Raw genomic sequence first — 23101 nt, 5'->3', positions numbered from 1 at the left:
CCGTTCAGCGACTCCGGTTTGCACCCCTGCCTCTCCCCCTGTGCCCCAACCTGCCACTGAGATCCAACCCCTCTCTCAGGACACGGGCACTACCGCCTCATGGCCTGCACCCACACCCTCATCTCCGCTGTCCTCGGCCCCATCCAGTAGTGTAGTTCAGCGCACCGTCCAGCCGTCGCTTGCGCAACTGTTGGAGCGCAAGCGCAAGTACGCCGCCACGCACCCGCACGCTCAAACGTTAACCGTCCGCATAGCAAAATTCATCAGCCTTGAGATGCTGCCGTATAGGGTTGTGGAAACTGAGTCCTTCAAAAGTATCATGGAGGCGGCAGCCCCGCGCTACTCAGTTCCCAGTCGCCACTACTTTTCCCGATGTGCCGTCCCAGCCCTGCACGACCACGTCTCCCGCAACATTGTACGCGCCCTCACCAACGCGGTTACTGCCACGGTCCACTTAACAACGGACACGTGGACAAGCACAGGCGGGCAGGGCCACTACATCTCCCTGACGGCACATTGGGTGAATTTAGTGGAGGCTGGGACAGAGTCAGAGCCTGGGACCGCTCACGTCCTACCCACCCCCAGAATTGCGGGCCCCAGCTCGGTGGTGGTATCTGCGGAGGTGTATGCTTCCTCCACTAAAGCACCCTCCTCCTCCTCCTCCTCTGTCTCGCAATCAAGATGTGTTAGCAGCAGCATGTCGCCAGCAGTCGGTGTCGCGCGGTGTGGCAGCACAGCGGTGGGCAAGCGTCAGCAGGCCGTGCTGAAACTACTCAGCTTAGGCGATAAGAGGCACACGGCCCACGAACTGCTGCAGGGTCTGACACAGCAGACCGACCGCTGGCTTGCGCCGCTGAGCCTCCAACCGGGCATGGTCGTGTGTGACAACGGCCGTAACCTGGTGGCGGCTCTGCAGCTCGGCAGCCTCACGCACGTGCCATGCCTGGCCCACGTCTTTAATTTGGTGGTTCAGCGCTTTCTGAAAAGCTACCCACGCTTGTCAGACCTGCTCGTAAAGGCGCGCCGGCTCTGCGCACATTTCCACAAGTCCCACACGGACGCTGCCACCCTGCGCACCCTGCAACATCACTTTAAGCTGCCAGTGCACCAACTGCTGTGCGACGTGCCCACACGGGGGAACTCTACGCTCCACATGTTGGCCAGGCTCTATGAACAGCGTAGAGCTATAGTCGAATACCAACTCCAACATGGGCGGCGCCGTGGGAGTCAGCCTCCTCAATTCCTTTCAGAAGAGTGGGCCTGGTTGGCAGACATCTGCCATGTCCTTGGTAATTTTGAGGAGTCTACCCAGGTGGTGAGCGGCGATGCTACAATCATTAGCGTCACCATTCCTCTGCTATGCATCTTGAGAAATTCCCTGCAAACCATAAAGGCAGCTGCTTTGCACTCGGAAACGGGGGCGGTGGAAGACAGTATGCCGCTGGATAGTCAGGGCACCCTCCTGTCTATTTCTCAGCGCGTACAGGAGGAGGAGGAGGAGCATGAGGAGGATGAGGAAGAGGGGGAAGAGGCAGCTTGGCCCGCTGCTGATGGTACACCGGCTGATTGCCTGTCATCCTTTCAGCGTGTATGGCCTGAGGATGAGGAGGAGGAGGAGGAGGAGGAGGAGGAGGAGGATCCTGAAAGTGATCTTCCTAGTGAAGACAGCCATGTGTTGCGTACTGGTACCCTGGCACACATGGCTGACTTCATGTTAGGATGCCTTTCTCGTGACCCTCGCGTTGCACGCATTCTGGCCACAACGGATTACTGGGTGTACACACTGCTCGACCCACGCTATAAGGAGAACCTGCCCACTCTCATTCCCGAAGAGGAAAGGGGTTCGAGAGTGTTGCTATACCACAGGACCCTTGCGGACAAGCTGATGGTAAAATTCCCAGCCGACAGCGCTAGTGGCAGAAGGCGCAGTACCGAGGGCAAGGTAGCAGGGGAGGTGCGGAGATCGAGCAGCATGTACATCCCAGGCAGTGCAACAGTCTTTAAGGGCCTGGCCAGCTTTATGGCTCCCCAGCAAGACTGTGTCTCCGCTCCCCAGTCAAGGCTGAGTCGGCGGGAGCACTGTAAAAGGATGGTGAGGGAGTACGTAGCCGATCGCACGACCATCCTCGGTGACGCCTCTGCCCCCTACAACTACTGGGTGTCGAAGCTGGACACGTGGCCTGAACTAGCGCTGTATGCCCTGGAGGTGCTTGCTTGTCCTGCGGCTAGCGTCTTGTCGGAGAGGGTGTTTAGTGCGGCTGGGGGAATCATCACAGATAAGCGTAGCCGCTTGTCAACCGACAGTGCCGACAGGCTAACACTCATCAAGATGAACAAAGGCTGGATTTCCCCAGACTTCTGTTCTCCACCAGCGGACAGCAGCGATACGTAAGCAATACGTAGGCTGCACCCGCGGATGGAAGCTACGTTCTCTCTCACCATCCAAAACGGGGACATTTCTGCTTCATCAATCTGTGTCTAATATTCCTCCTCCTCCTCCTGCTCCTCCTCCTGAAACCTCACGTAATCACGCTGAACGGGCAATTTTTCTTAGGGCCACAAGGCTCACTCAAATAATTTTTTTGAACAATTTTTATAAGTTTCAATGCGCTTAAAAGCGTTGAAACTTTAACTTGAACCAATTTTTCGTTAAACTGGGCTGCCTCCCACTATACTGCTGCTTCAGAATTGTTACTGGGGCCTGTCTTGAGTGCTACTATTGCGGACATGGAACGAAGACTGCGCTCCCGCTATACTGCTGCTTCGGAATTGTTACTGGGGCCTGTCTTGAGTGCTACTATTGCTGACATGGAACGAAGACTGCGCTCCCGCTATACTGCTGCTTCGGAATTGTTACTGGGGCCTGTCTTGAGTGCTACTATTGCTGACATGGAACGAAGACTGCGCTCCCGCTATACTGCTGCTTCGGAATTGTTACTGGGGCCTGTCTTGAGTGCTACTATTGCTGACATGGAACGAAGACTGCGCTCCTCCTATAATGCTGCTACTGATATGTTAGTGGGGCCTGTCCTAATGCTACGGCTGAAATGTTACGAATTCTGGGCTCTGCCTATACCGCTGCTAATGGTATGTCTCTGGGGTGTGGAAACAGAGGCTTCCCAAAGACATGATGGCGGCGAGGCCATTTCCCACCAACGCGGTTACTGTTAAGGTGCATATAACCACGGACACGTGGAGAGGACACGTAGTGCCTCAAAAACATCCCCCTCCTCCTCCAACAGGGAAAACATTCTTGGCAAATGCCTTTGCATTGGTTCGTCTGGTGGCAGTCCAAGAATTTCACCTTTACCGACACAACAAGAGAGCCCCCACACTATCCCCCCGCCACGGCCCACTTAATCCTGGCCACATTCCGAAAACCAACAAAATAAAACCGCGCTACTAGGTCCGCAGTCACCACCACATTACCACCAACGCGGTTACTGTTAAGGTGCATATAACCACGGACACGTGGAGAGGACACGTAGTGCCTCAAAAACATCCCCCTCCTCCTCCAACAGGGAAAACATTCTTGGCAAATGCCTTTGCATTGGTTCGTCTGGTGGCAGTCCAAGAATTTCACCTTTACCGACACAACAAGAGAGCCCCCACACCATCCCCCCGCCACGGCCCACTTAATCCTGGCCGCATTCCGAAAACCAACAAAATACAACCGTGCTACTAGGTCCGCAGTCACCACCACATTACCACCAACGCGGTTACTGTTAAGGTACATATTACCAGTCTGACTGGGGCATGCAGACACCTTGACAGAATGAATAGTGTGTGGCACATAGGTTCCCCATTGCTATGCCCACGTGTGCAGCTCCTGATGGCGGTGGCACAGGATTATATTTCTCATTGCTTCTGTACAGCATTGTGGGCTATCTCCCCGCCCCTTTTAAAGAGGGTCGCTGCCTAGCCGTGCCAACCCTCTGCAGTGTGTGCCTGCGGTTCCTCCTCATGGCAGACGCACTTCTAAATAGACATGAGGGTGGTGTGGCATGAGGGCAGCTGAAGGCTGCGCAGGGACACTTTGGTGTGCGCTGTGGGGGGGAGGGGGGGCGGTTGGTCAGCATGTAACCCAGGAGAAGTGGCAGCGGAGTGTCATCCAGGCAGTGATTGTGCTTTGTTGTAGCTAGTGTGGTGCTTAGCAAAGGTATGCCATGCTAATGAGGGCTTTTCAGAAGTAAAAGTTGTTGGGAGGGGGGGGGGCCCACTCTTGCCGGTATTGTGGCTTAATAGTGGGACCTGTGAACTTGAGATGCAGCCCAACATGTAGCCCCTCGCCTGCCCTATCCGTTTCTGTGTCATTCCCATCACTTTCTTGAATTGCCCAGATTTTCACACATGAAAACCTTAGCGAGCATCCGCGAAATACAAAAATGCTCTGGTCGCCCATTGACTTCAATGGGGTTCGTTATTCGAAACGAACCCTCGAACATCGCGGGAAGTTCGTTTCGAATAACGAACACCCGAACATTTTGGTGTTCGCTCATCTCTATTTGTTATTGAAAACCCTTACCTCCTGAACATTATTTATACCTTTAACAAATTGAAATTGTCATCGAACTTCGAGACAACTTGTGCTTGTGTGATAGCCAATATGATAAATAGCAAAAGCAAATCACTATTTTTTATCAAAAATTATGTTTTGATTAGAGATGAGCAAGTAATTTCGCTAAGGGCAATTGCTCGAGAGAGCATTGCCCTTAGCGAGTAACTGCCCGCTCGAGAGGAAAGATTCGGATGCCGGCGCGTGGGAGCGGTGAGTAGCGGCAGTCAGCAAGGGGGGAGCCGAGGGAGAGAGAGATCTCCCCTCCGTTCCTCCCTGCTCTCCCCCGCAGCTCCCTGCCCGCCGCCGGCATCCGAACCTTTTCTCTCGAGCGGGCAGGTACTCGCTAAGGGCAATGCTCGCTCGAGCAATTGCCCTTAGCGAGTATACTTGCTCATCTCTAGTTTTGATACTAAAAAATCACTTTAAAGTGCTGGCCACGAGGGGTCTCCCTTCTATCTAATTTGTTGTCCACTGATGTTGTCATTAGAAATCTGTCTTGTTATCTCATATTGAAAAGAATAGAGATCTAGACAGACCCTTGTGGTCACTATTTGTAGCCTGTCTCTGTTCTGCACACCCACCACTAATAGCACTCTGATATCTCTCCTTTGACCAACTGTGAATCCACTAGACTCTGCAGGGATTAATCCAATGTTCAATAATTTTATCTATGAGTTTATTAGAAAAGACTTAAAGAATTTATGGCCCATTTACACGGGACGATTATTGTTCACAATTTTTAAGATTCCTGCACTCCCTTGGAAATTTGAACAATAATCGTCTGTGTAAACGCATGCTGTGACTGAATGTGAATTGTTTAGTCGTTCAGTTTCTGCATGCAGAAAGCTGTATGACAAGCCGTTCAGTATAAACAGCAGTTGTTCCCTTCTAAACGACTGTCTATTTAAAGTGAATGGAGGCGGACGGGGGAAGAAGGCCTGTTCTGCCTCCATGCCGGCAGTGCTCTAAGGGATGCCAGCGATACTCACTCCTGTGTCACAGTACAGGAGTGAGCATCACTGGGATGAGCTGTTGGGCATCGTCCCATTGACTCCTATGGGAGCAGGAGTTAATGGAAACTCCTGCGCATGGAATAGCTTCCCCACTGCTTACAGCAGGGCATTTAAAAGGTGCTTCTGGCCAGAAGCGCCTTTTAAATGTTTTGCTGTTAACCTCTTAATCCCCGCGGGGATGAGGGAACTCCCCAAGGGTTTCGATAATCCCCGCAGGGGATTAACAGTAATGAGGGGACTGCTGCAGGGAAGATAGAATCCCCTGCCATAGCTGCCACAGCTGCCACCACATTGAAAGCAATGGGATGAAGGCAACCCCTGCAGCGATAATTTTCAGGGGGAAGGGGCGGCTTGTATTATAAGACCTACCCTAAAAATCATCCCTAGCTGTAGGAAAAAAATAAGTTGAATCACCTAGGAGCGCTGTCCAGCCCTTCTTTCCGTCCCCGGCAGTCTTTGGCTAAGCGCTTTGACCAATCCGAGGCAGTGCTCAGCCATTCATTGAATGACAGCTGAGCGCTGCCTGTGATTGGTCACAGTGCTCAGCCAATTAGAGGCATCACTTTCTGGAGGTGGGGATTTTTCAATCCTCGGCCACCAGAATACAGAAGAAGACTAGGAGACCTGGGAGAAGGGCCGGACAGCGCTTCTAGGCGAGTAACTTTTTTTTTCTTAATGTGGTGGCAGCAGCGCCAGCCCCATTGAAAACAAAGGGATAGCATTGGGGATTCTTTCATCTGCACGGGGAGTCCGATCATAACTGAACACTGTGACGGTGCTATCACAGTGTTCAGTGATGAGGATACCTTCGTGGAGCAGCTGCTCCAGTGAACGGACAAAGTTTCATGCGCTGTACATATGAAACTTTGCCCGTTCACACACTTTCCGCTCATGCGAGCAGTGGGGTTTTTCGCACACATAGGTGTGCAAAAAAAACAAACTCATCTGAATGAGACCTTATACTGTATAAATAAATGCTTAGTTTTGTTGATAAAACATCCCCTTTTATGTCTGAAAGATGTTCAGATATTGGCTGCTAATACCCATTTTATTTCATTTTCTTCTCTATCATTTTACGAGAACTGTGTTATATATTGACTAATGCTGATTTTAACATGTTTTTCTTGGGTTTTCTCTTTTGAAAAGGCTGAAGTAAATGGTCCTACAAATCCCTTTGTTAATGCTAAGACTCCATCAGCCCCTGAGAGCCTGGCGTTTTTTCAGTATGCGGGATGCAGACTTGCAAGGGCACTCTCTCAGCAGCTCCTACCACCTGTGGTGCCCTACATCCCTACACCACGGAAACCCTTTCAAAGACAGGTGCCTAGAAATATATATGATATAACCGAACATTGCACGGAGAAGAAAACATCATGTCCCTCTACAAGGTACACCACTGATTTCTTACTTTCTTAGGAATATATCGTACATACAGCAAATACCTTTGCACAATATATGCAAATGTGGAAAATAGCTGCTTAATACATTTCCTATTATACAACTGTAGTGTTCTTATTACTTGAGTATGTCCTTGTCTCACAATATGCACTTGTCTCACAGTGCATTAAATGTTTCTTATACAGAATGCATTTATTTGACACTGATGAGCTACAAATAAAACACCATTTACAGATTGCTTTCTTCGGATGTATGTCTGTATTTAAGAACTGGAATGATACACAGTATTATAAAGTCAATATTTATATGTACATGTTTTAATGCAAACCTCTTACTTTTTTTTATACATGTTTATATGTGCATTAACAACACTCCTTATAGAGCTATGTAAGGGGGGGATTAATCATCTCCCTTGTGTAAAAACATTTGTGTATGTCTCTTTAAGAAACGCTTTATTGCTGTCACATATGAATATTATGCAAGCCATGTAAATAATGCATTATTGCTGTAATATAATCTATATACAGATTTAGCGTGCATTAAGATAGCGCACCTATGCAGTTTACAGCCATTCATCTACTTTGTATCAGAGCAACTGTGTTATTGAAATTACATCTGAACATTCATCACCCTCTCCTATTAGCCTAAGCAGAGAATTATAGGAAACAGTGGCTTAATTACTCTTCATGCATTATCTTAGCATATTTTATAGAACACGATCTTCAATCTTGAGGCAAAACCAATTTTTCATCAAAATTCGGAACGTAAGAACAAGATGTTTTGTATTAAATTTCTGCTAGAAGAAAGAAAACAGTTTCCTTCTTGTTTTTTGCTGTCAATTAAAGGTTACAATAAGTGTCACAAGTTAGAGAACATCGGATTTGCATGATGATACAGATACTATACATGACAGCTACAACCACACTGTCTCCCCTTAACAGTGACAGCAAAATCTCCTGTTATTAAAGGTATTTTTTGAGCTAAATTACTACTCTTTAAATAGGTTATGCTAAAACTTAAAAACAAGTCTCTACTCGCCTATGCTGGGTCCCTTCACTCCAGTGCTGCACCTCTGTTCACCCCACTAGTGCCCTGCTTACAGGCTGCAGTGCATCTTTAGGTGCATCTTTTTTTCTATGGCACACACACTTCAGTACGATTACTATGGCACCTAATATATGTAGTTTTTTTTTGCTATACTGCTTTTATTTTTTCCAAAGATATTTTTTTTTCTTAATTATTTTCTGACAACCATAACTTTTTTACTTTTCTGTTGACTTAATCTTATTGCTGGGGCAGTACAAGACCCCTGGACATCAATCACGACATTTAAATGGTACTGTCATTATTGATGGAGGCATTTAAAGGATTAACACATCTGATTAGAGGTGCTGCTCATCCGCTCTGGCGGTTGGGTGTCACCTGTAAGAAACAGCCGTCAACGCCACTGTATGGAGCAGGATCAACCTGCGATCCCCCTCCATACAAATCTCGAACTTGCAAGATGTATATTTACATCATGTAGTGTTAAGGGGTTAAAAGCATCTTAAATAGTCACTGTGAGCAGTTCATACCTTACATAAATAAAAGAATTAGGAATAGAAGAAAACCAATGTGGCTCAATAAAGTTGCCAAGGAGAGTAAAACTAACCCCAAACTGTTCTTCAATGATATAAATAGTAAAAAGATTAATATTTAAAGTGTTGGCCCTTTAATAATGTAGCAAAAATTGTAGAAGGGAATGAAGAAAAAGCAAATTTCTTAAACAGTTTTTTCTCCAGGGTATTCATAAAGGAAAATAAAATATCAGATGAGATGCAGAGTGATAAAGTAAACTCTCCATTAAATGTCACCAGTTTAACCCAGGAAAAAGTCCAGAGATGCCTTAAAAGGAAAATAGACAAATCGTCTGGATCCCATGGTATACACCCACAGGGAATTAAGTAATGTGATAGACAGACGCTTGTTTCTTTTATTTAATGACTCAATGGTGATAGGGTATGTTCCACTGGACTGGCACAGTGTGGTGCCATTATTCAAAACGGGTCTGAAAAGTGACTCTGGTAATTACAGGCTGGTAAGTCTTACCTCTATTGTGAGTTAGATGTTTGAAGTGTTTCTAAGAGATGGTATCCTCAAGTACCTCTAGGAAAATAGCTGTATAACTCCATATCAGCATGGGTTTATGAGTGGTTGCTCCTGTCAAACCAATCTGCTCAGCTTCTACAAGGAGGTAATTTCTAGACTGGAGAGTCATTGGATCTTGTGTATATGGACTTATCCAAAGCGTTTAATACTGTGCCACATAAAAGGTTTGTATATAAAATGAAAATGCTTGGTCTGGGTGAGAATGTGTGTAAGTGGGTAAGTCACTGGCTCAATAATAAAAAGCGTCAGTATTGGGCACTATTCTTTTTAATATATTTATTATTGACTATTCTTTTTAATATTTTTATTAAACATATGGGCAGGGAAATACATGTCACTATTACACACTAAATGGGAAACCACTGAGCAAAACTGACATGAAAAAAGACTTGGGGATTTTAGTTAACTGTAAGCTTAACTGGAGCAACGAGTGTCAGGCAGCTGCTGCCAAGGCAAATAGGATCAAGGGGTGCATCAAAAGAGGTCATGGGGCACTTGATGGGAACATTGTTCTTTTTCTTTACAAATCACTGGTCAAACCACACATAGAATATTGCATACAGTTTTAGGCAGCGGTATTCAGGAAACACATATCAGAGCTTGAGCTGGTTGGAAGGCAGTCAGTTAAAGTAATAAATGGAATGGGTGGACTACAATACCCAGAGAGGTTATCAAAATTGGGGTTATTTAGTTTAGAAAAAAGAAGGTTGAGGGGCGACCTTATAACTATGTATAAACATATCAGGGGTCAGTAGAGAGATCTATCACACTGTCTATTTATACCCTGGACTGCAACTGTAACAAGAGTGCATCCTCTATGTCTAGAAAAAATAAGGTTTCTACACCAACATAGAAGGGGGTTCTTTACTGTAAGAGCAGTGAGAGTATGGAACTCTCTGCCTGGGGATGCGGTGATGGCAAATTGGATAAAATAATTTAAGAGGGTCCAGATGCCTTGCTTGAGCATTACAGTATTACATATTATAGTTACTGATTACTTCAGAAGGGTTGTTGATCTGGGAATTATTGCAATTGTCAGACTTGGGAGTCAGGAAGGATTTTTTTTCCCTGTAAATGCAGGAAATTGGCTTCTACCTCATTGTGGTTCTTTGCTTTCCTCTGGATCAACATTGGGGGTAATAAGCTGAACTAGATGGGCATATGTCTTTTTTTTCAGCCTGACATACTATGTTACTTAACAATTTTAAATTCCCTAGGCTTACATTTCCAAACGGGCCCCCTGCTTTAGCAATGCTGTTCACCTGCATGTCAGTGGAAGCAAGCAGTCAGTTACTTGAAAAGTAGTGATGGGAGTCAAGAGAGAGCGAGACTGTACGTCTAGGCACTATAGAGGCTAGAGTGCCATGTCACTGCTTGTTACAAACTCCAGGCTCCTCTTCTTTATTAAGGGCTCACTCAAACAAGTATATGCTCACTGTGTATTGCATGCAGTGTTTGCACCTATAATATGCAGTACTAATATCCAATATACTGACATTGTGCTGCTCAAATGATGTGATTGTTCTCAGCAAGAGAAACCAAGTAATCTTGTAGATATGACAGCTTTTAATGGCTACCAAAATAGGATTTTTCCTCAGGCATAATGAAATAGATCCGAAGAGGCATGCTTATATATATATATATATATATATATATATACATACACACACACATACTTATGACAAGATACAGACATGGATGTTATTAATTTGCACTAGAAGAATACCACAACAGGATGAGTGGAGGAATAAATACTTAAATAGTCCACTGATAAAGATGTGAAAGTTTTATGGTCTCAGAATTAGTGTTAGGGGGTCACCAGGCCAGATTGTTACCTGTGCTATAAATTTCTCTTACTTCCCAGTCTTGCATCAATCCTCTTGAAGAATTTAACCCTCTGATGTAAGTTGTTATAAATTTGTACTCCCAAATTCTTCTATGGCTTTGTGATTTGAAATTGCCTTTAAGTATAATAACTTTCATATCTTCTATGTCGTGTCTGTGTCTAGAAAAGTGCTCAGCCACAGGTAATTCTGTCTCTCCCTTTAATTGTGTGGCGATGAGATCTCATCCTGGCTTTCAGTTTTTGTCCTGTTTCCCCAACATAAAGGCCCCCAACAGGATATTTACTGCACAGGATCAGGTACACAACATCGGATGTGGAACATGTGAATGTCTCCCGGATCTTATAGTCCTGTAGTGTTTGGGGATATGTAGTCTGTTCTTGGTGAGTACATGTGAGCAGGGCTTGCAGCCCCTTACATTGCAGGAATAAGTTCCTTTTTGTGTGTCAGAGGGCAATGCGCTCCTGATTATAAAGTTCTTCAAATTTGCGGGTTGCCTGTAACACAGAAGAGGAGGGTCTGGGAATATGATTTTCAGACAGTCATCCTTGTGTAGGGTATGATGGAGTTTCTTTGCGGTTTTCCTTAGTACCTCTAACTGTAGATTGTAGGTCACTACTAAAGGTACACAGTCGTTTCCTTCTTTTTCTGTGTATTGGAGTACTTCATTTCTGAGTATCCCGGTGGCTCTGGTGATTTGGTCATCAATTGAGGTGGGATGGTAGCCCTGATTTAAAAATGTCTTTTTAAGATAGTATAGATGTTCCTTTATGTCTGTTGGGTTGGAGCAGATCCTGTTGTATCTGATGGCTTGGCTGTAGATCATGGACTTTTTGATGTGTTTAGGATGGGAACTGTCCCATCTGAGGTATGTGGGACGATCAATCGGTTTTCGGTATAGAGATGTCTGTATCTCTATTGCAATCACTTTATACACCATACAGTGACTACAGGACAGATCAGAGGCAGCCAGTGGCAGAATAAACAATGACATTGTGACTCACTGTCACACATGATGTCCTCTCTAATTAGCATTGTCCTTTTCTTCTCCATCCCGTCCAGATTAACATGACAAATGTCTCCTGGACACAGTTTGTCTCTTCAGAGGTTACCACACAGATGCCTTTGGTTCTTTGCTTTTTTATATCCATACTTAAGATAGGTCTTAAGATAAACTTTTAATAGTGCCACACATAGTTTCCCCCAAATACTGTATAATAGTGCTTCTCACAGTTCCATGTAATGAACAATGATCCACACTGTCCCCCTGTAGTAAATAGGGAGCCATACTAACCCCCTGTAGTAATAAATAACCATAGTGTACCCCTATAGTAATAAATTGCTGTCCTATCCCCGTTTAGTAATATATAGGCATAGTGTCCCATTGTAGTAAATAAGGAGCTATACTCCCCCACTCTAATAATAAATAGCTATAAAGTCCACTTCAGTAATAGCCATACTGTCCCTTGTAGTAGCCATAAAGTCACTTTAGTATTAGACATACTGGTGCCAGGGATGCCACTGTTAATTGTATCCGTGTTTTAATGATTACCTTCAAATTCTGGTTTCAGGCAGGTAGTGGCTCTTCTAAATAGCCGCCCCCTCCACATCCCTGCTTCATGGCACAAACATTTTAATAAACAGTTACAATTAACAGATAAAACGATGGGGCTTCCCAACACGCTGTTATAGCAGGACATCTTTTACCTTGGACTTTTGAATGACCTACTCCAACAATTACTTTTGTCCATCTGGTCTGCTATGTGGATCTCAACAAACTTTCCATGTTACATGGAAGTTTTTGCCCTTTTCAACTAAGCATAATGTAAATGTTTCTAAAAATTAAAGAAGCGATTAGTTATAGATAAATTAGCATTTAGGTAATTACAATCTCTACAAATAATATATTGCAGTGACTGTACAAAGGGTATCTCATTTCCTTTTTATTGCATCCATCTTTCATTTCCTCCCCTTCATTAGAAGAGGTAAAATGAAAGTCTTTATCTTCCTATCATGAATTATTTAGCCCACTTTAAATTTCATTGTGTCTTGTAGTTGATAGCCCCTTTATAATGTTTGCTAGGGGTGTAATAGGCAAAAGTGGAACTTTCTGTTGCAAAACAAAAAAAAAAGATATGGTTTACTTTTTGATGTGCCCTGCAAATAATAGATTGGTGAATTATATGTTAGTTTTCTCTATGGTCACGTATGACTAAATAGTGTCATTATAAGAGAGGTTTTGCTTTATTTTATATGGATTAAATAGAAATCAGTAGCTATCTTCTAGAGTAGTAGTAGATGAGCAGATTCATATATAAAATACTCTGGACTTATGAGTTTAGTGGGTGGTCCTACTCAGTGATTGACAATTAAATGCACAGTATTACAGAAAAAGTTACCAATCAGTGAGTGAGACCACCAACTGGACTTATAAACTACAGTGGTCAGAGATCTAACTTGTTAGTGACTGTCTATACATATTTTTACTGTGCTCTCTAATGGGCTTTAAACCTGGTCATACACCTTATTATGGCATGGCAGGGTTAGCCTTGTATGACTGTTGGCCTTCTGTTCTAACGGCCGAAAAAATGAGAAAGTTCTAGTCTTGATGATTTAAAGCCTTAGATGCCACTGTCAATGCTGGGGCATCTAAGTGGTTTACAGAGGGAAGAAACTCCTTCTGTACTCCATCAGCACACTGCAATACATTCACAAGGTGCCAATTTGTCGCCATGGCAGCTGGAAACCGAAGAAAAGCCTCTGGGTTTGCCATGCTCGGTAGCATATTGGCCCCTGCAGGCTACCTGTCAGTGTAGTGTGACAGGCATAGTACATCACACAACATAAGTACTGTGGTATATTATGCAAGGAAAAAAACAATCAAATGTTCAAGCACCCTTGTGGGACTAAAAAATTTTAATAACGTGTAATTTAAAAAATCTCAGATTAACTAAATAAAATAGAATATGATTGATATTTGTACTGCAGTCCAAAACACACAAGATTTGATATGCAGGAAAAATAAAGTTATTGTTCTTGGAATATGACAATGAAAAAAACAGGAAAAAAATTACTCGATCATAAAGGTCCAAAATAGGTTGGGCACTAAGGGGTTCAAGTTATACTAAATCTTTTCCCACTAAACTACAGGCTGTTCCATTCAAACCTTCCACATTTCAGTCAATCAATATGATAAAACTATGACAAATGATGGATTACAATTAGCACTGAATGAAAGAAAAACTCAAAGAATTTTGAGCCTCATTTATCAAACCTGTTTAGTAGCATGTCAGGAGATGTCAGTTGCTATAATGTGTGAATATGTGGAAGCGAAAATCCTCATGTCTACGGAGAAAAGGTCCAAGGTAACCCAAAATTGAATGCTTGTTGGTCTAGCCGGACCAGATCTAGGAGGGAGAGCAGCGGAAAAGTAGCTAGTTGTCACTCCTCTCCGGGGAAAAGTTGCCATTCTGGTGTGAATCTTCACAGTGGAAAAGGGCAGTTGTCAAGTTCTTGACGCCGGTCCGTATACAGGCCAAGGCCTGTGCCGGACAAAACAATAATACAGAAATGGGATAAATAAAATAAAACATTTGTTTCCCCTGAAGTGTAGTGTGGTATCTGAGATGCAAGATGGTGAAAAGGGACTCCAGGAGGCAGAATTAACATGGAATAGTTTATTGCTTTATAACCGGAACAGACTTAAAGGGGTTGTCCTGCGAAACAAAGTTGGGGTATACACTTCTGTATGGCCATATTAATGCACTTTGTAATGTACATTGTGCATTAATTATGAGCCATACAGAAGTTATTCACTTACCTGTTCCGTTGCTAGTGTCCTCGTCTCCATGGTGCCGTCTAATTTTCAGCGTCTAATCGCCCGATTAGACGCGCTTGCGCAGTCCGGTCTTCCCCGTGTTGAATGGGGCTGCTCGTGCTGGAGAGCTGCTCCTCGTAGCTCCACCCCGTCACGTGTGCCGATTCCAGCCAATCAGGAGGCTGGAATCGGCAATGGACCGCACAGAAGACCTGCGGTCCACCGAGGGTGAAGATCCCGGCGGCCATCTTCGCAAGGTAAGTAAGAAGTCACCGGAGCGCGGGGATTCGGGTAAGTACTATCCGTTTTTTTTTCAACACATGCATCGGGTTTGTCTCGCGCCGAACGGGGGGGCTATTGAAAAAAACAAAACCCGTTTCGGCGCGGACAACCCCTTTAAGTTTTCTCAGTGCAATTTCAGAGTTACGTTACTTCCTTAATGCAGTTCTTAGTACAATTCAGAGTTACTTTAAGGTGCATTTTCTTCAGGCAGTTCTCAATACAGTTAGAGTATATGCAGGCATGAAGTTCAGACTTGCTATCTGGACACAAGTGGGCTCTATAACAGTAACAAAACACGGGATACTTTCTGTCCTCTATGCTTTGCCCTCCTGCTTCTCTCTATTTAGTGTTTCTTCTATTCTTACGAGTTTCAAGATTCTCTTCTAATGCACTACAGTTGCTTTAGGTCCTTGCTGAAGTTTTTCCTATTACTTTCCTTTCTTTGTTTTCTAGCAGGCATTACACAACTTTGGTTACTCACACTATCTGTTCTCCTTCCCACCACACTGGTTGGCTTCCTTCTTCTGGGACTCTCTGTCTAGGTATCTCTTTCTGTAGAATGACCATCATCCTTTCTTTTTATCCCCGATTGATTCACTGTCTTCTCTCTTCAATCTCTGTCTGCAGTGTGTACTCCCACAGACCCCTTAAACTACTCTCCACCAACCCGTGCCTAGAAACTTTCCTCCAATCCCAGGCTGTCTGATCCATGCCCCCTAAACTAGGCTGTGCTTATCCAGGCATAGTGTGGTAGACCAACATTACCTTAAGGTTACAGATACACCTTATTTCACATATTGACCACCCTTTAGAGTCCACAGTCTATTATGGAGTGTACAACTTCTGTACACTACACTTAATACCATGATATGTTTGAACAGAGACTGTATTGCCCAAATTGAGTACAGACTGGATATTGTTTGTGCTATTGATAAGGGGCAGGTAAAGGTTTATTAATGTATGCCAAAAAAAGCATTTTCTGTTATTTCATTTTAATTTTTCCATTCATACTTTCTGCTCCGCGATCTGATAAAATGTAGGAGGTTTGAATGGAGAACCCTGTTTATGTGTTCAGTTCCTCCTGCTTTATAACATGCTGTCTGCATTTTGTACTACATGTTTAATATGACAGGTTCTCTTTGTGATTTTTAAAGGGTATTTTAGGAAATCAACTTCAAATAGGACAAGTACAAATTTAATAATTTGTACTGCAATCTACATAGGGATAATTTGTTGAATGTAAATTCTAATCAAGTTGACAAGATGATCTGTAATTTTATAGGCTGGGTTTTCGCATTACGTTCATGATGTGGTCAAAACTGCGCCGATCTGCATGTTGGTGCGGTTGTCAATTTAAATGCAGCTAAAAGCTGTTTGATTGTTAATAGCTGCTTCGTAAACTTCTGTTAGCTGCAAAGCCGCATGGCCATTAACAATCAAACTGCTTTTAGCTGCAATCAATTTTGTGGCCGCAACATGAAAACCCAGCCTTACAATGAGGCTATGAGCATTATGGGGCGATTCAACTAATTCATATTCTAGTTCATGTTGTCTCACAATGTATAGTTCTTCATGCGTAATTAGAAGCTCAGGGTGTCCCATGGAGCAATGGCATATTTATGTTAGGAAAGCTCCTATTATCACAATGAGAAAGGAATCCAATTTGCAAATTGGAATAATGACTCATCTGTGCAAATTCTATAGGACTGCAGAGGTGCATAAATCTACTGTTTTGCAGAATACCATCGCTCCATTGGTTAGCTTCCTGGGACTGCTGTTTATCAACGCAGCTCTTGAGTGAAATGTTATATGCCTGTATGTATATATATATATATATATTATTTTACCACTTGAGGGTGTGTTTCAGACTACTTCGGACTTCTGTAGAAACTTTATCTTAAGGTTTTACATGGTAAAACTGTTAGGCACATAAGCACCTGACAGACTGCTGCCCGACTATTGCTCCTGTGCTTTACACAGGAATGATAGTCATTTAATGAATGAGGTGGAGCAGGCAGGGATCATTCTGGCCACCTGCTTCCATTCACAGTAAACAGGGATGGCTCATTGAGCGGCTCCTATTTACACAGCCTGACAGTCACTTGATTTTTAGTTTTGTCAAGAACCAAGCGACTCCAACAGGTGAGCGATTTCTCGCTCAGTGCCCTGTTGGCAGCAACATGTACAAATCATATTTATTGCCTGAATTTGCTGTTTCCAGCTATAATTTGGTTGATAATTGCCCCGTGTAAAGGTACTTTAAAATGTAGTCACAGGTAATGCTCTGCCCAAATAGGGTTAAGCTGAAAAGTGTAAAACCAAAAATTACCGGGAAAGATAAATACTGTAGCAGTTAATAATAACCTGTAAGTACTCATTTACATATCATGTTTGAAGTCCTGAGGACAGTTCAATGAAAGGGGTTTTACAGTTTTCGTAAATAAATGTTATTCTTTGCATGATGAAAAGTTCTACAATCTTCCAGCAGACTATCTGTATTAATCTTTACGGTTTCCAAAACATTTGCTTTTTCTCTTCAAATAGAGATGAGCGAGTATACTCGCTAAAGGCAATTGCTCGAGCGAGCATTGCCTTTAGTGAGTATCTCCCCGCTCGAGACGGAAGGTTCGGGTGCCGGCGCGGCAAAGCGGTGAGTAGCGGCAGTCAGCAGGAGGGAGCGCGGGGGGAGAGAGAGATCTCCCCTCCGTTCTGCCCCGCTCTCCCCCGCAGCTCCCTGCCCGCCGCTGGCACCCGAACCTTCCGTCTCGAGCGGGGAGATACTCGCTAAAGGCAATGCTCGCTCGAGCAATTGCCTTTAGCGAGTATACTCACTCATCTCTATCTTCAAATCAAAACCTTCATTGCTTACTTCAAGTGAATAAATATCTGTCATGGTCATGTGAAGGACACACTACTGTATGACTATTAAAATAACTAATTCTGGGGGGAGCATGGCTACCGCTCAACATGGCATGTTGCATAGAGTAGGAGCTTCTGCGCTGCATCAGCTTGACTTACCATCATGAACCCATCCTGAGCTCCCAAGTGCCCAGGTTGACTACAGGAGTTACCTGGGAGTGGGCTGCAGCGGTCATTGGCAGACAGACAGACATTCATTTTTATATATATAGATGAAAATTCACTAGAGGTATGTAGTATATCCTTCAGTGTTTCCTAGTGATCCCAGATTTTTAGAAATCACTGATATAAACTCCCTCAAAGCGGAGGGCAGGTGGCGGATAGAGCATACAGTGCTGATGTTTATGTCCGTCTTCGTGATAACTATAAATGGTCGCTGTCTTTTATTCAAACAAAAAATAGAGGGTTTAATGATGAAGTTTGTCCACAGACCCTCTAATTTTTAAACGTAATCCCTAATATAAAAGAGCCACTATTATATACCTGATAGAAGTAGACCTATACTACAGTATTGCTGATGTAGATTTTCTTATGATAGGAATAAACCTATGTTATAATACAGGTATTTGCGGTCCAGTTTGACCTCAGTTATCACTTAGGGCGGACACCCACTGGCGTTTTTTTCTCTATTGCGCTGCGAGAGTAAGTGAAAACACTCACCTCTCAGTGCGAGAAAAAAGTCGGGATGACGCCGGGATATCGCCAATCTTTTCAATGGGGCCAGTGGCAGCAGCGCTAGCCCCATTGAAAAGATAGGGAGAATACTGCGGACTTCTGCCACAGTTGTGACAGCTGTTGCAGGAGTTTCCTTCATCCCCGCGGGGACCGCAGGGATGAGAAATCCTCTGCCACAGCTATCACAGCTGGGACAGTTGTGGCAGAAGTACAGCATGCTATCCCATAGCTTTCAATGGGACCGGCGCATTAAAAGCAGTGGTTTGTGGCAAACCCTGCAGTATGATTTTCGGGGAAGGGCTTGAAATATAAGCTCTTCCTTGAAAATTATCATTGAGTGGTAAAAAAAGAAAAAAAAAGTTACCCACCTCTCCGCCTCTCAGACACGTCCTCCGGCTGGCTCCCCGACACTGCTGTCCAGCACTTTCAGCAGGCAGGGATTTAAAAAACCACGCCTCCTGAAAGGGCTGGGCTGATCGCTCAGCCAATTAGAGCTAGTGCTTAGCTATTCATAAGTTTCCGCGGAGATGAAGGAAACTCCTGCCACAGCTGTCACAGCTGTGGCAGAAGTCCGCGGTATTCTCCCTATCTTTTCAAAGGGGCTAGCGCTGCTGCCGCTGGCCCCATTGAAAATACTGGCGATATGCTGGCCTCATCCCAGCGTCTTTCTTGCGTTGCGAGGCGAGTGTTTTCACTTGCTCTCGCAGCGCAAGAGAGAATAAAACGCCAGTGGGTGTCCAGCCTTAATGTTTCCTTTTCTCAATTCTAACACACTCAGCCACCTGCCAACTGATACTAATAGCTGTCCCTATGAATTCTCCTTTTCTCTCATAGTTAACCTTTCTATCTCTCATCATCATCGACTAGTTTTCTCAGCCTCTATACCTGTTGGCCTATTCATACAGATGGGATAGCATAATTCTAACCAGCGGCAGCAATGCCAACCGCAAAGTGATTGTCTATAGATAGTAGGTATCAGACAAATAAAGTCTTAAATAGTAGTTACCCCGCCTCCCTTTCCATAGGGGCTCGTCTGTTCTGCTCCAATGAGCATCGCCGGGCCGAAGCCTCCTCTTCAGATCTCACGATGGTATGGCATACTCGCGCATGTAGTTTATGTATATACTGGAAAAAATCTACCTTTATTCTCCTGCGAGTGAGGGACTGGTCTTTTGGTGTCATAATATGCCAACTTGAGATCGTTGCCAGATTCAAATACCTAGGTGTATTTATCTCTAGAGATTCCACTTATAGCTATCGTACAACCTGAACATGACTCTACTTATTACCTTTCTTAAAGATAAATTTAATATTTGAAGTTAACAGCCTCTGTCAGTTTCGGGGAGACTTCTTAAGTTTTAATATAACGAAGAACATTCAGATACTAGAGTACCACTAAAGTTTTTCAATGTAGTCAATTCCCTGCCATCCTCCATTGTTTGGTGTTAGGCATGAGCCAAGCTACGATTAGAGACCCTTCAACGTTTTAAAGACTTGGCTGGTGCATCGCTCCCAGACTTTAAACTTTACTATATAGCGGGACAGCTAAGATCCCTACAGCATTGGATCTCAGAAAATCCCTTGCCTAATGCTGAACACCATTTAACGTACTTTCTATCCATGGCTTCCCTCTGGGCAGTACTCAAACATCCTGACCTGTAGGCAATTGCTACCTATCCATAGACTGACAGTTTGGGTCTGAAAGCTGGAAAGACAGGTAATTGGCAACAAGGAGATCCTTTTAGAAACTCCATTACGGGGTAGTAGAAGCCTCTCACAACCACCTAGATTGGGTTTGGAGTCACCTCTCTGGAACATACAGTATTTTCATACATGGAATTTTTATTTCCTTTTAACAACTTCAGCAATCACACTAGATCAGGCTAGTCCCAATTTTTGCAATTAAGACATAAACTTACTGACACGTTCCCTGAGCGGCATCCATCGATTTCTGCATACCTGTTGATAGGGATTCTGCACACATCTCTGTGTTATATACTCATCTTATTCAACGCAAAAATGAATATATACACTTGCCTGTAGAAGATAGATGGAAAGAGCTTATTCCCACACTTACTAGCGAATACTTATATAACTTTACACACTTCATCAATGCTACCTCACACCCACTAGACTTTTCAAAATGGCTAGAGTTCCTACTTCCCAATGCCATAGATGCTCACTGCCAAATGCAAACTTTGCACGTTTGATGTGGAGCACAATCCAAATTTCTTGATCTGAGTTGCTATACCTACTTAGTCAAGTAATAGGCATACTAGTCCCCAACACTCCTAGTGTTTGTCTACTGGGCCTCCTCGATGAAGAACAATGGCAACATCATACTCGCATTTTTCTCAATGAGACCCTATTTCTTGCCCGAAAAGTTATTGTCATGAAATGAATGGACATACACCCCTCAACATTCACCCAATGGCGAACATGGTCATACTATATCTCCCATATGAAAAAATTGTGTATTAATACAGGAAATGCCCTGACAAATTCTTCAAGGTTTGGGGGGAGCGTGGTGGCATTCACCCGCTATAACACGCGTGTAAAATACTCATCTTCACCTATGTAATTTAATACAACCCAACAATACTTCAGCATCGAGATAACTTCAATTCTTCCCTCTTTTTTATTAAACACAATATACATACAGTACGAAACCAAACACCCCAGAATGTAATTCTTTCTATATGTTAAAGTTGTTTATAGTTTATTTGTAATTTCATATAATTTATGTACACAAAATCTGTTGAAGTATGTACAAGCTGCAACGTTCTGATGTTTGTTTGTTTCATCTTCCAATAAAACGAGTTTAAAAAAAGACCTAATTGTCATACCAACACTGAAACAGTAATCAGTATTTTAGAAAAGAGTAAAACTCTGTTATATAAAAAAACTATGTATTACACACAAAAAAATCATATTTATTTGTCAAAACTGGATAGTCCCTTAAGGGTGCATTCACATGTAGTGGATTTGCTACAAATTAGCACCAAAGTCTGTACCATTTGATGCACATTCTGGTGTGGATCCGCAGCATGTCCAGTTGAATTAAATTCAATTGGATGGGTGAAAACTGCTGCAGATCTGTATCCAAAGCCACACCAAATGATTTACTGTCCAATATTCTGCTGCGGAGAATCCGCAGCCAATCAGCTACTTGTGAATGCACCCTAAAGATTCTAGGCCCCCATGTAACTTTTATACTAGTTTCCCCCTGCCATCATGTACCAATAATTGAATTTAATTGATTGAATTAAATTACTTGAATTTTAAGCACTTCTAAAAAACGGACATGTGATCGCATTCATTGGAAAGCATTGGTTTTAAAAGAGCCGTTTTTAAAAGGCGACTATACATGCATGAAAAAAACGCTTGTGTGACTGAGCCCTAAAAAAAAGCAGATTTAGCTCTAGCATTGAAGACATTTTTTGTAACTTTTGCAAGAGTAAAGAAAGTATGAAAATACTGCAAAGTAGGATGGAATATGAATCATTGCATTGTCATCTGGATGTGTCACTCTAGTTATTGTTTTTTAGGAGACAACAATTTATCTGAGCTGTTCAGACTCTCTTAAAGTGCATTTATTAACTCATTCACCGTAGCAGTTAGAAGTGACTTAATGCTCTTTTCTTCTACTTCTGTCATTTTTCTTTACACTTGTCTTTATGAATGTAACATTATTTTCTTAAATGAAACATCAGTTGAGCTTCCACTTAGGCTTAGACAATGGAATTTACCTTGAGCAGCTTTGCATATTTCATCATTTTCATAATTTAAAGCTAATATAGAGGTAGATGTCTAAAATATTTTTTTCTCTTTTCCGTGTTACAGATTAAGGCCTATTTCACACGGGCGACAGCGATTTCGTTGCTACAAAATCACTGCTATGTACACGCAATTTTGTAGCATCAGTGATACTTATTTCTTGGGAAAAATGTAGCATTGTGTCGCTGCTACCTGCAATTTTCTCGCGATAAGGTTATAAGGACTTTCTAATGTTAAAATCGCATCACATCGCATGAAAATCGCAAATTCATGCGATGGAATAAACTAGGAGCTCCATAGGCAAACATAAGCTACAAAACATTGCAAGCCGTAGATATATCTAGCAACCCTTGATTTTTTTTTTCTTGCTATGTCGCAGGCTACCCATAGGAAAGCATAGTCTTCACATACATGTGATTTGTCGCACAGGTTGCATCACGGGAAAATCGCGCAATTTTGTCACCCGTGTGAAACAGGCCTAATAGTCATATTTAGAGATGAGCGAGCATACTCACTAAGGGCAATTACTTGAGCGAGCATTGTCCTTAGTGAGTACCTGCCCGCTTGGAAGAAAAGATTCGGGTGCCAGCGGGGGCGGAAGCGGCGGGGGAACGGAGGGGAGATCTCTTTCTCCCTCTTTCCCCCCTGCTTACTCCCGCAACTCACCGCT

General features: G+C 43.4%; 1 protein-coding gene across 2 annotated transcripts in view; it reads left to right on the top strand.

The window, feature by feature from the left end:
• The window catches only part of TMEM232 (transmembrane protein 232), a 180128-nt gene that overhangs the window by 97102 nt on the left and 59925 nt on the right, over positions 1–23101 (top strand). For both annotated transcript variants that reach the window (XM_066603049.1, XM_066603048.1), the window contains exon 12: positions 6718–6959. In XM_066603049.1, the coding sequence (XP_066459146.1) occupies positions 6718–6959 (242 nt within the window). The remainder of the gene's footprint in view (positions 1–6717; positions 6960–23101) is intronic.

The sequence above is a fragment of the Eleutherodactylus coqui genome, chromosome 5 (genome assembly GCF_035609145.1).
Source record: "Eleutherodactylus coqui strain aEleCoq1 chromosome 5, aEleCoq1.hap1, whole genome shotgun sequence".
In the NCBI taxonomy this organism is placed as follows: domain Eukaryota; kingdom Metazoa; phylum Chordata; class Amphibia; order Anura; family Eleutherodactylidae; genus Eleutherodactylus; species Eleutherodactylus coqui.
Note: the sequence above shows the minus strand (reverse complement) of the source record. Positions and strands in the feature narration are given on the sequence as shown.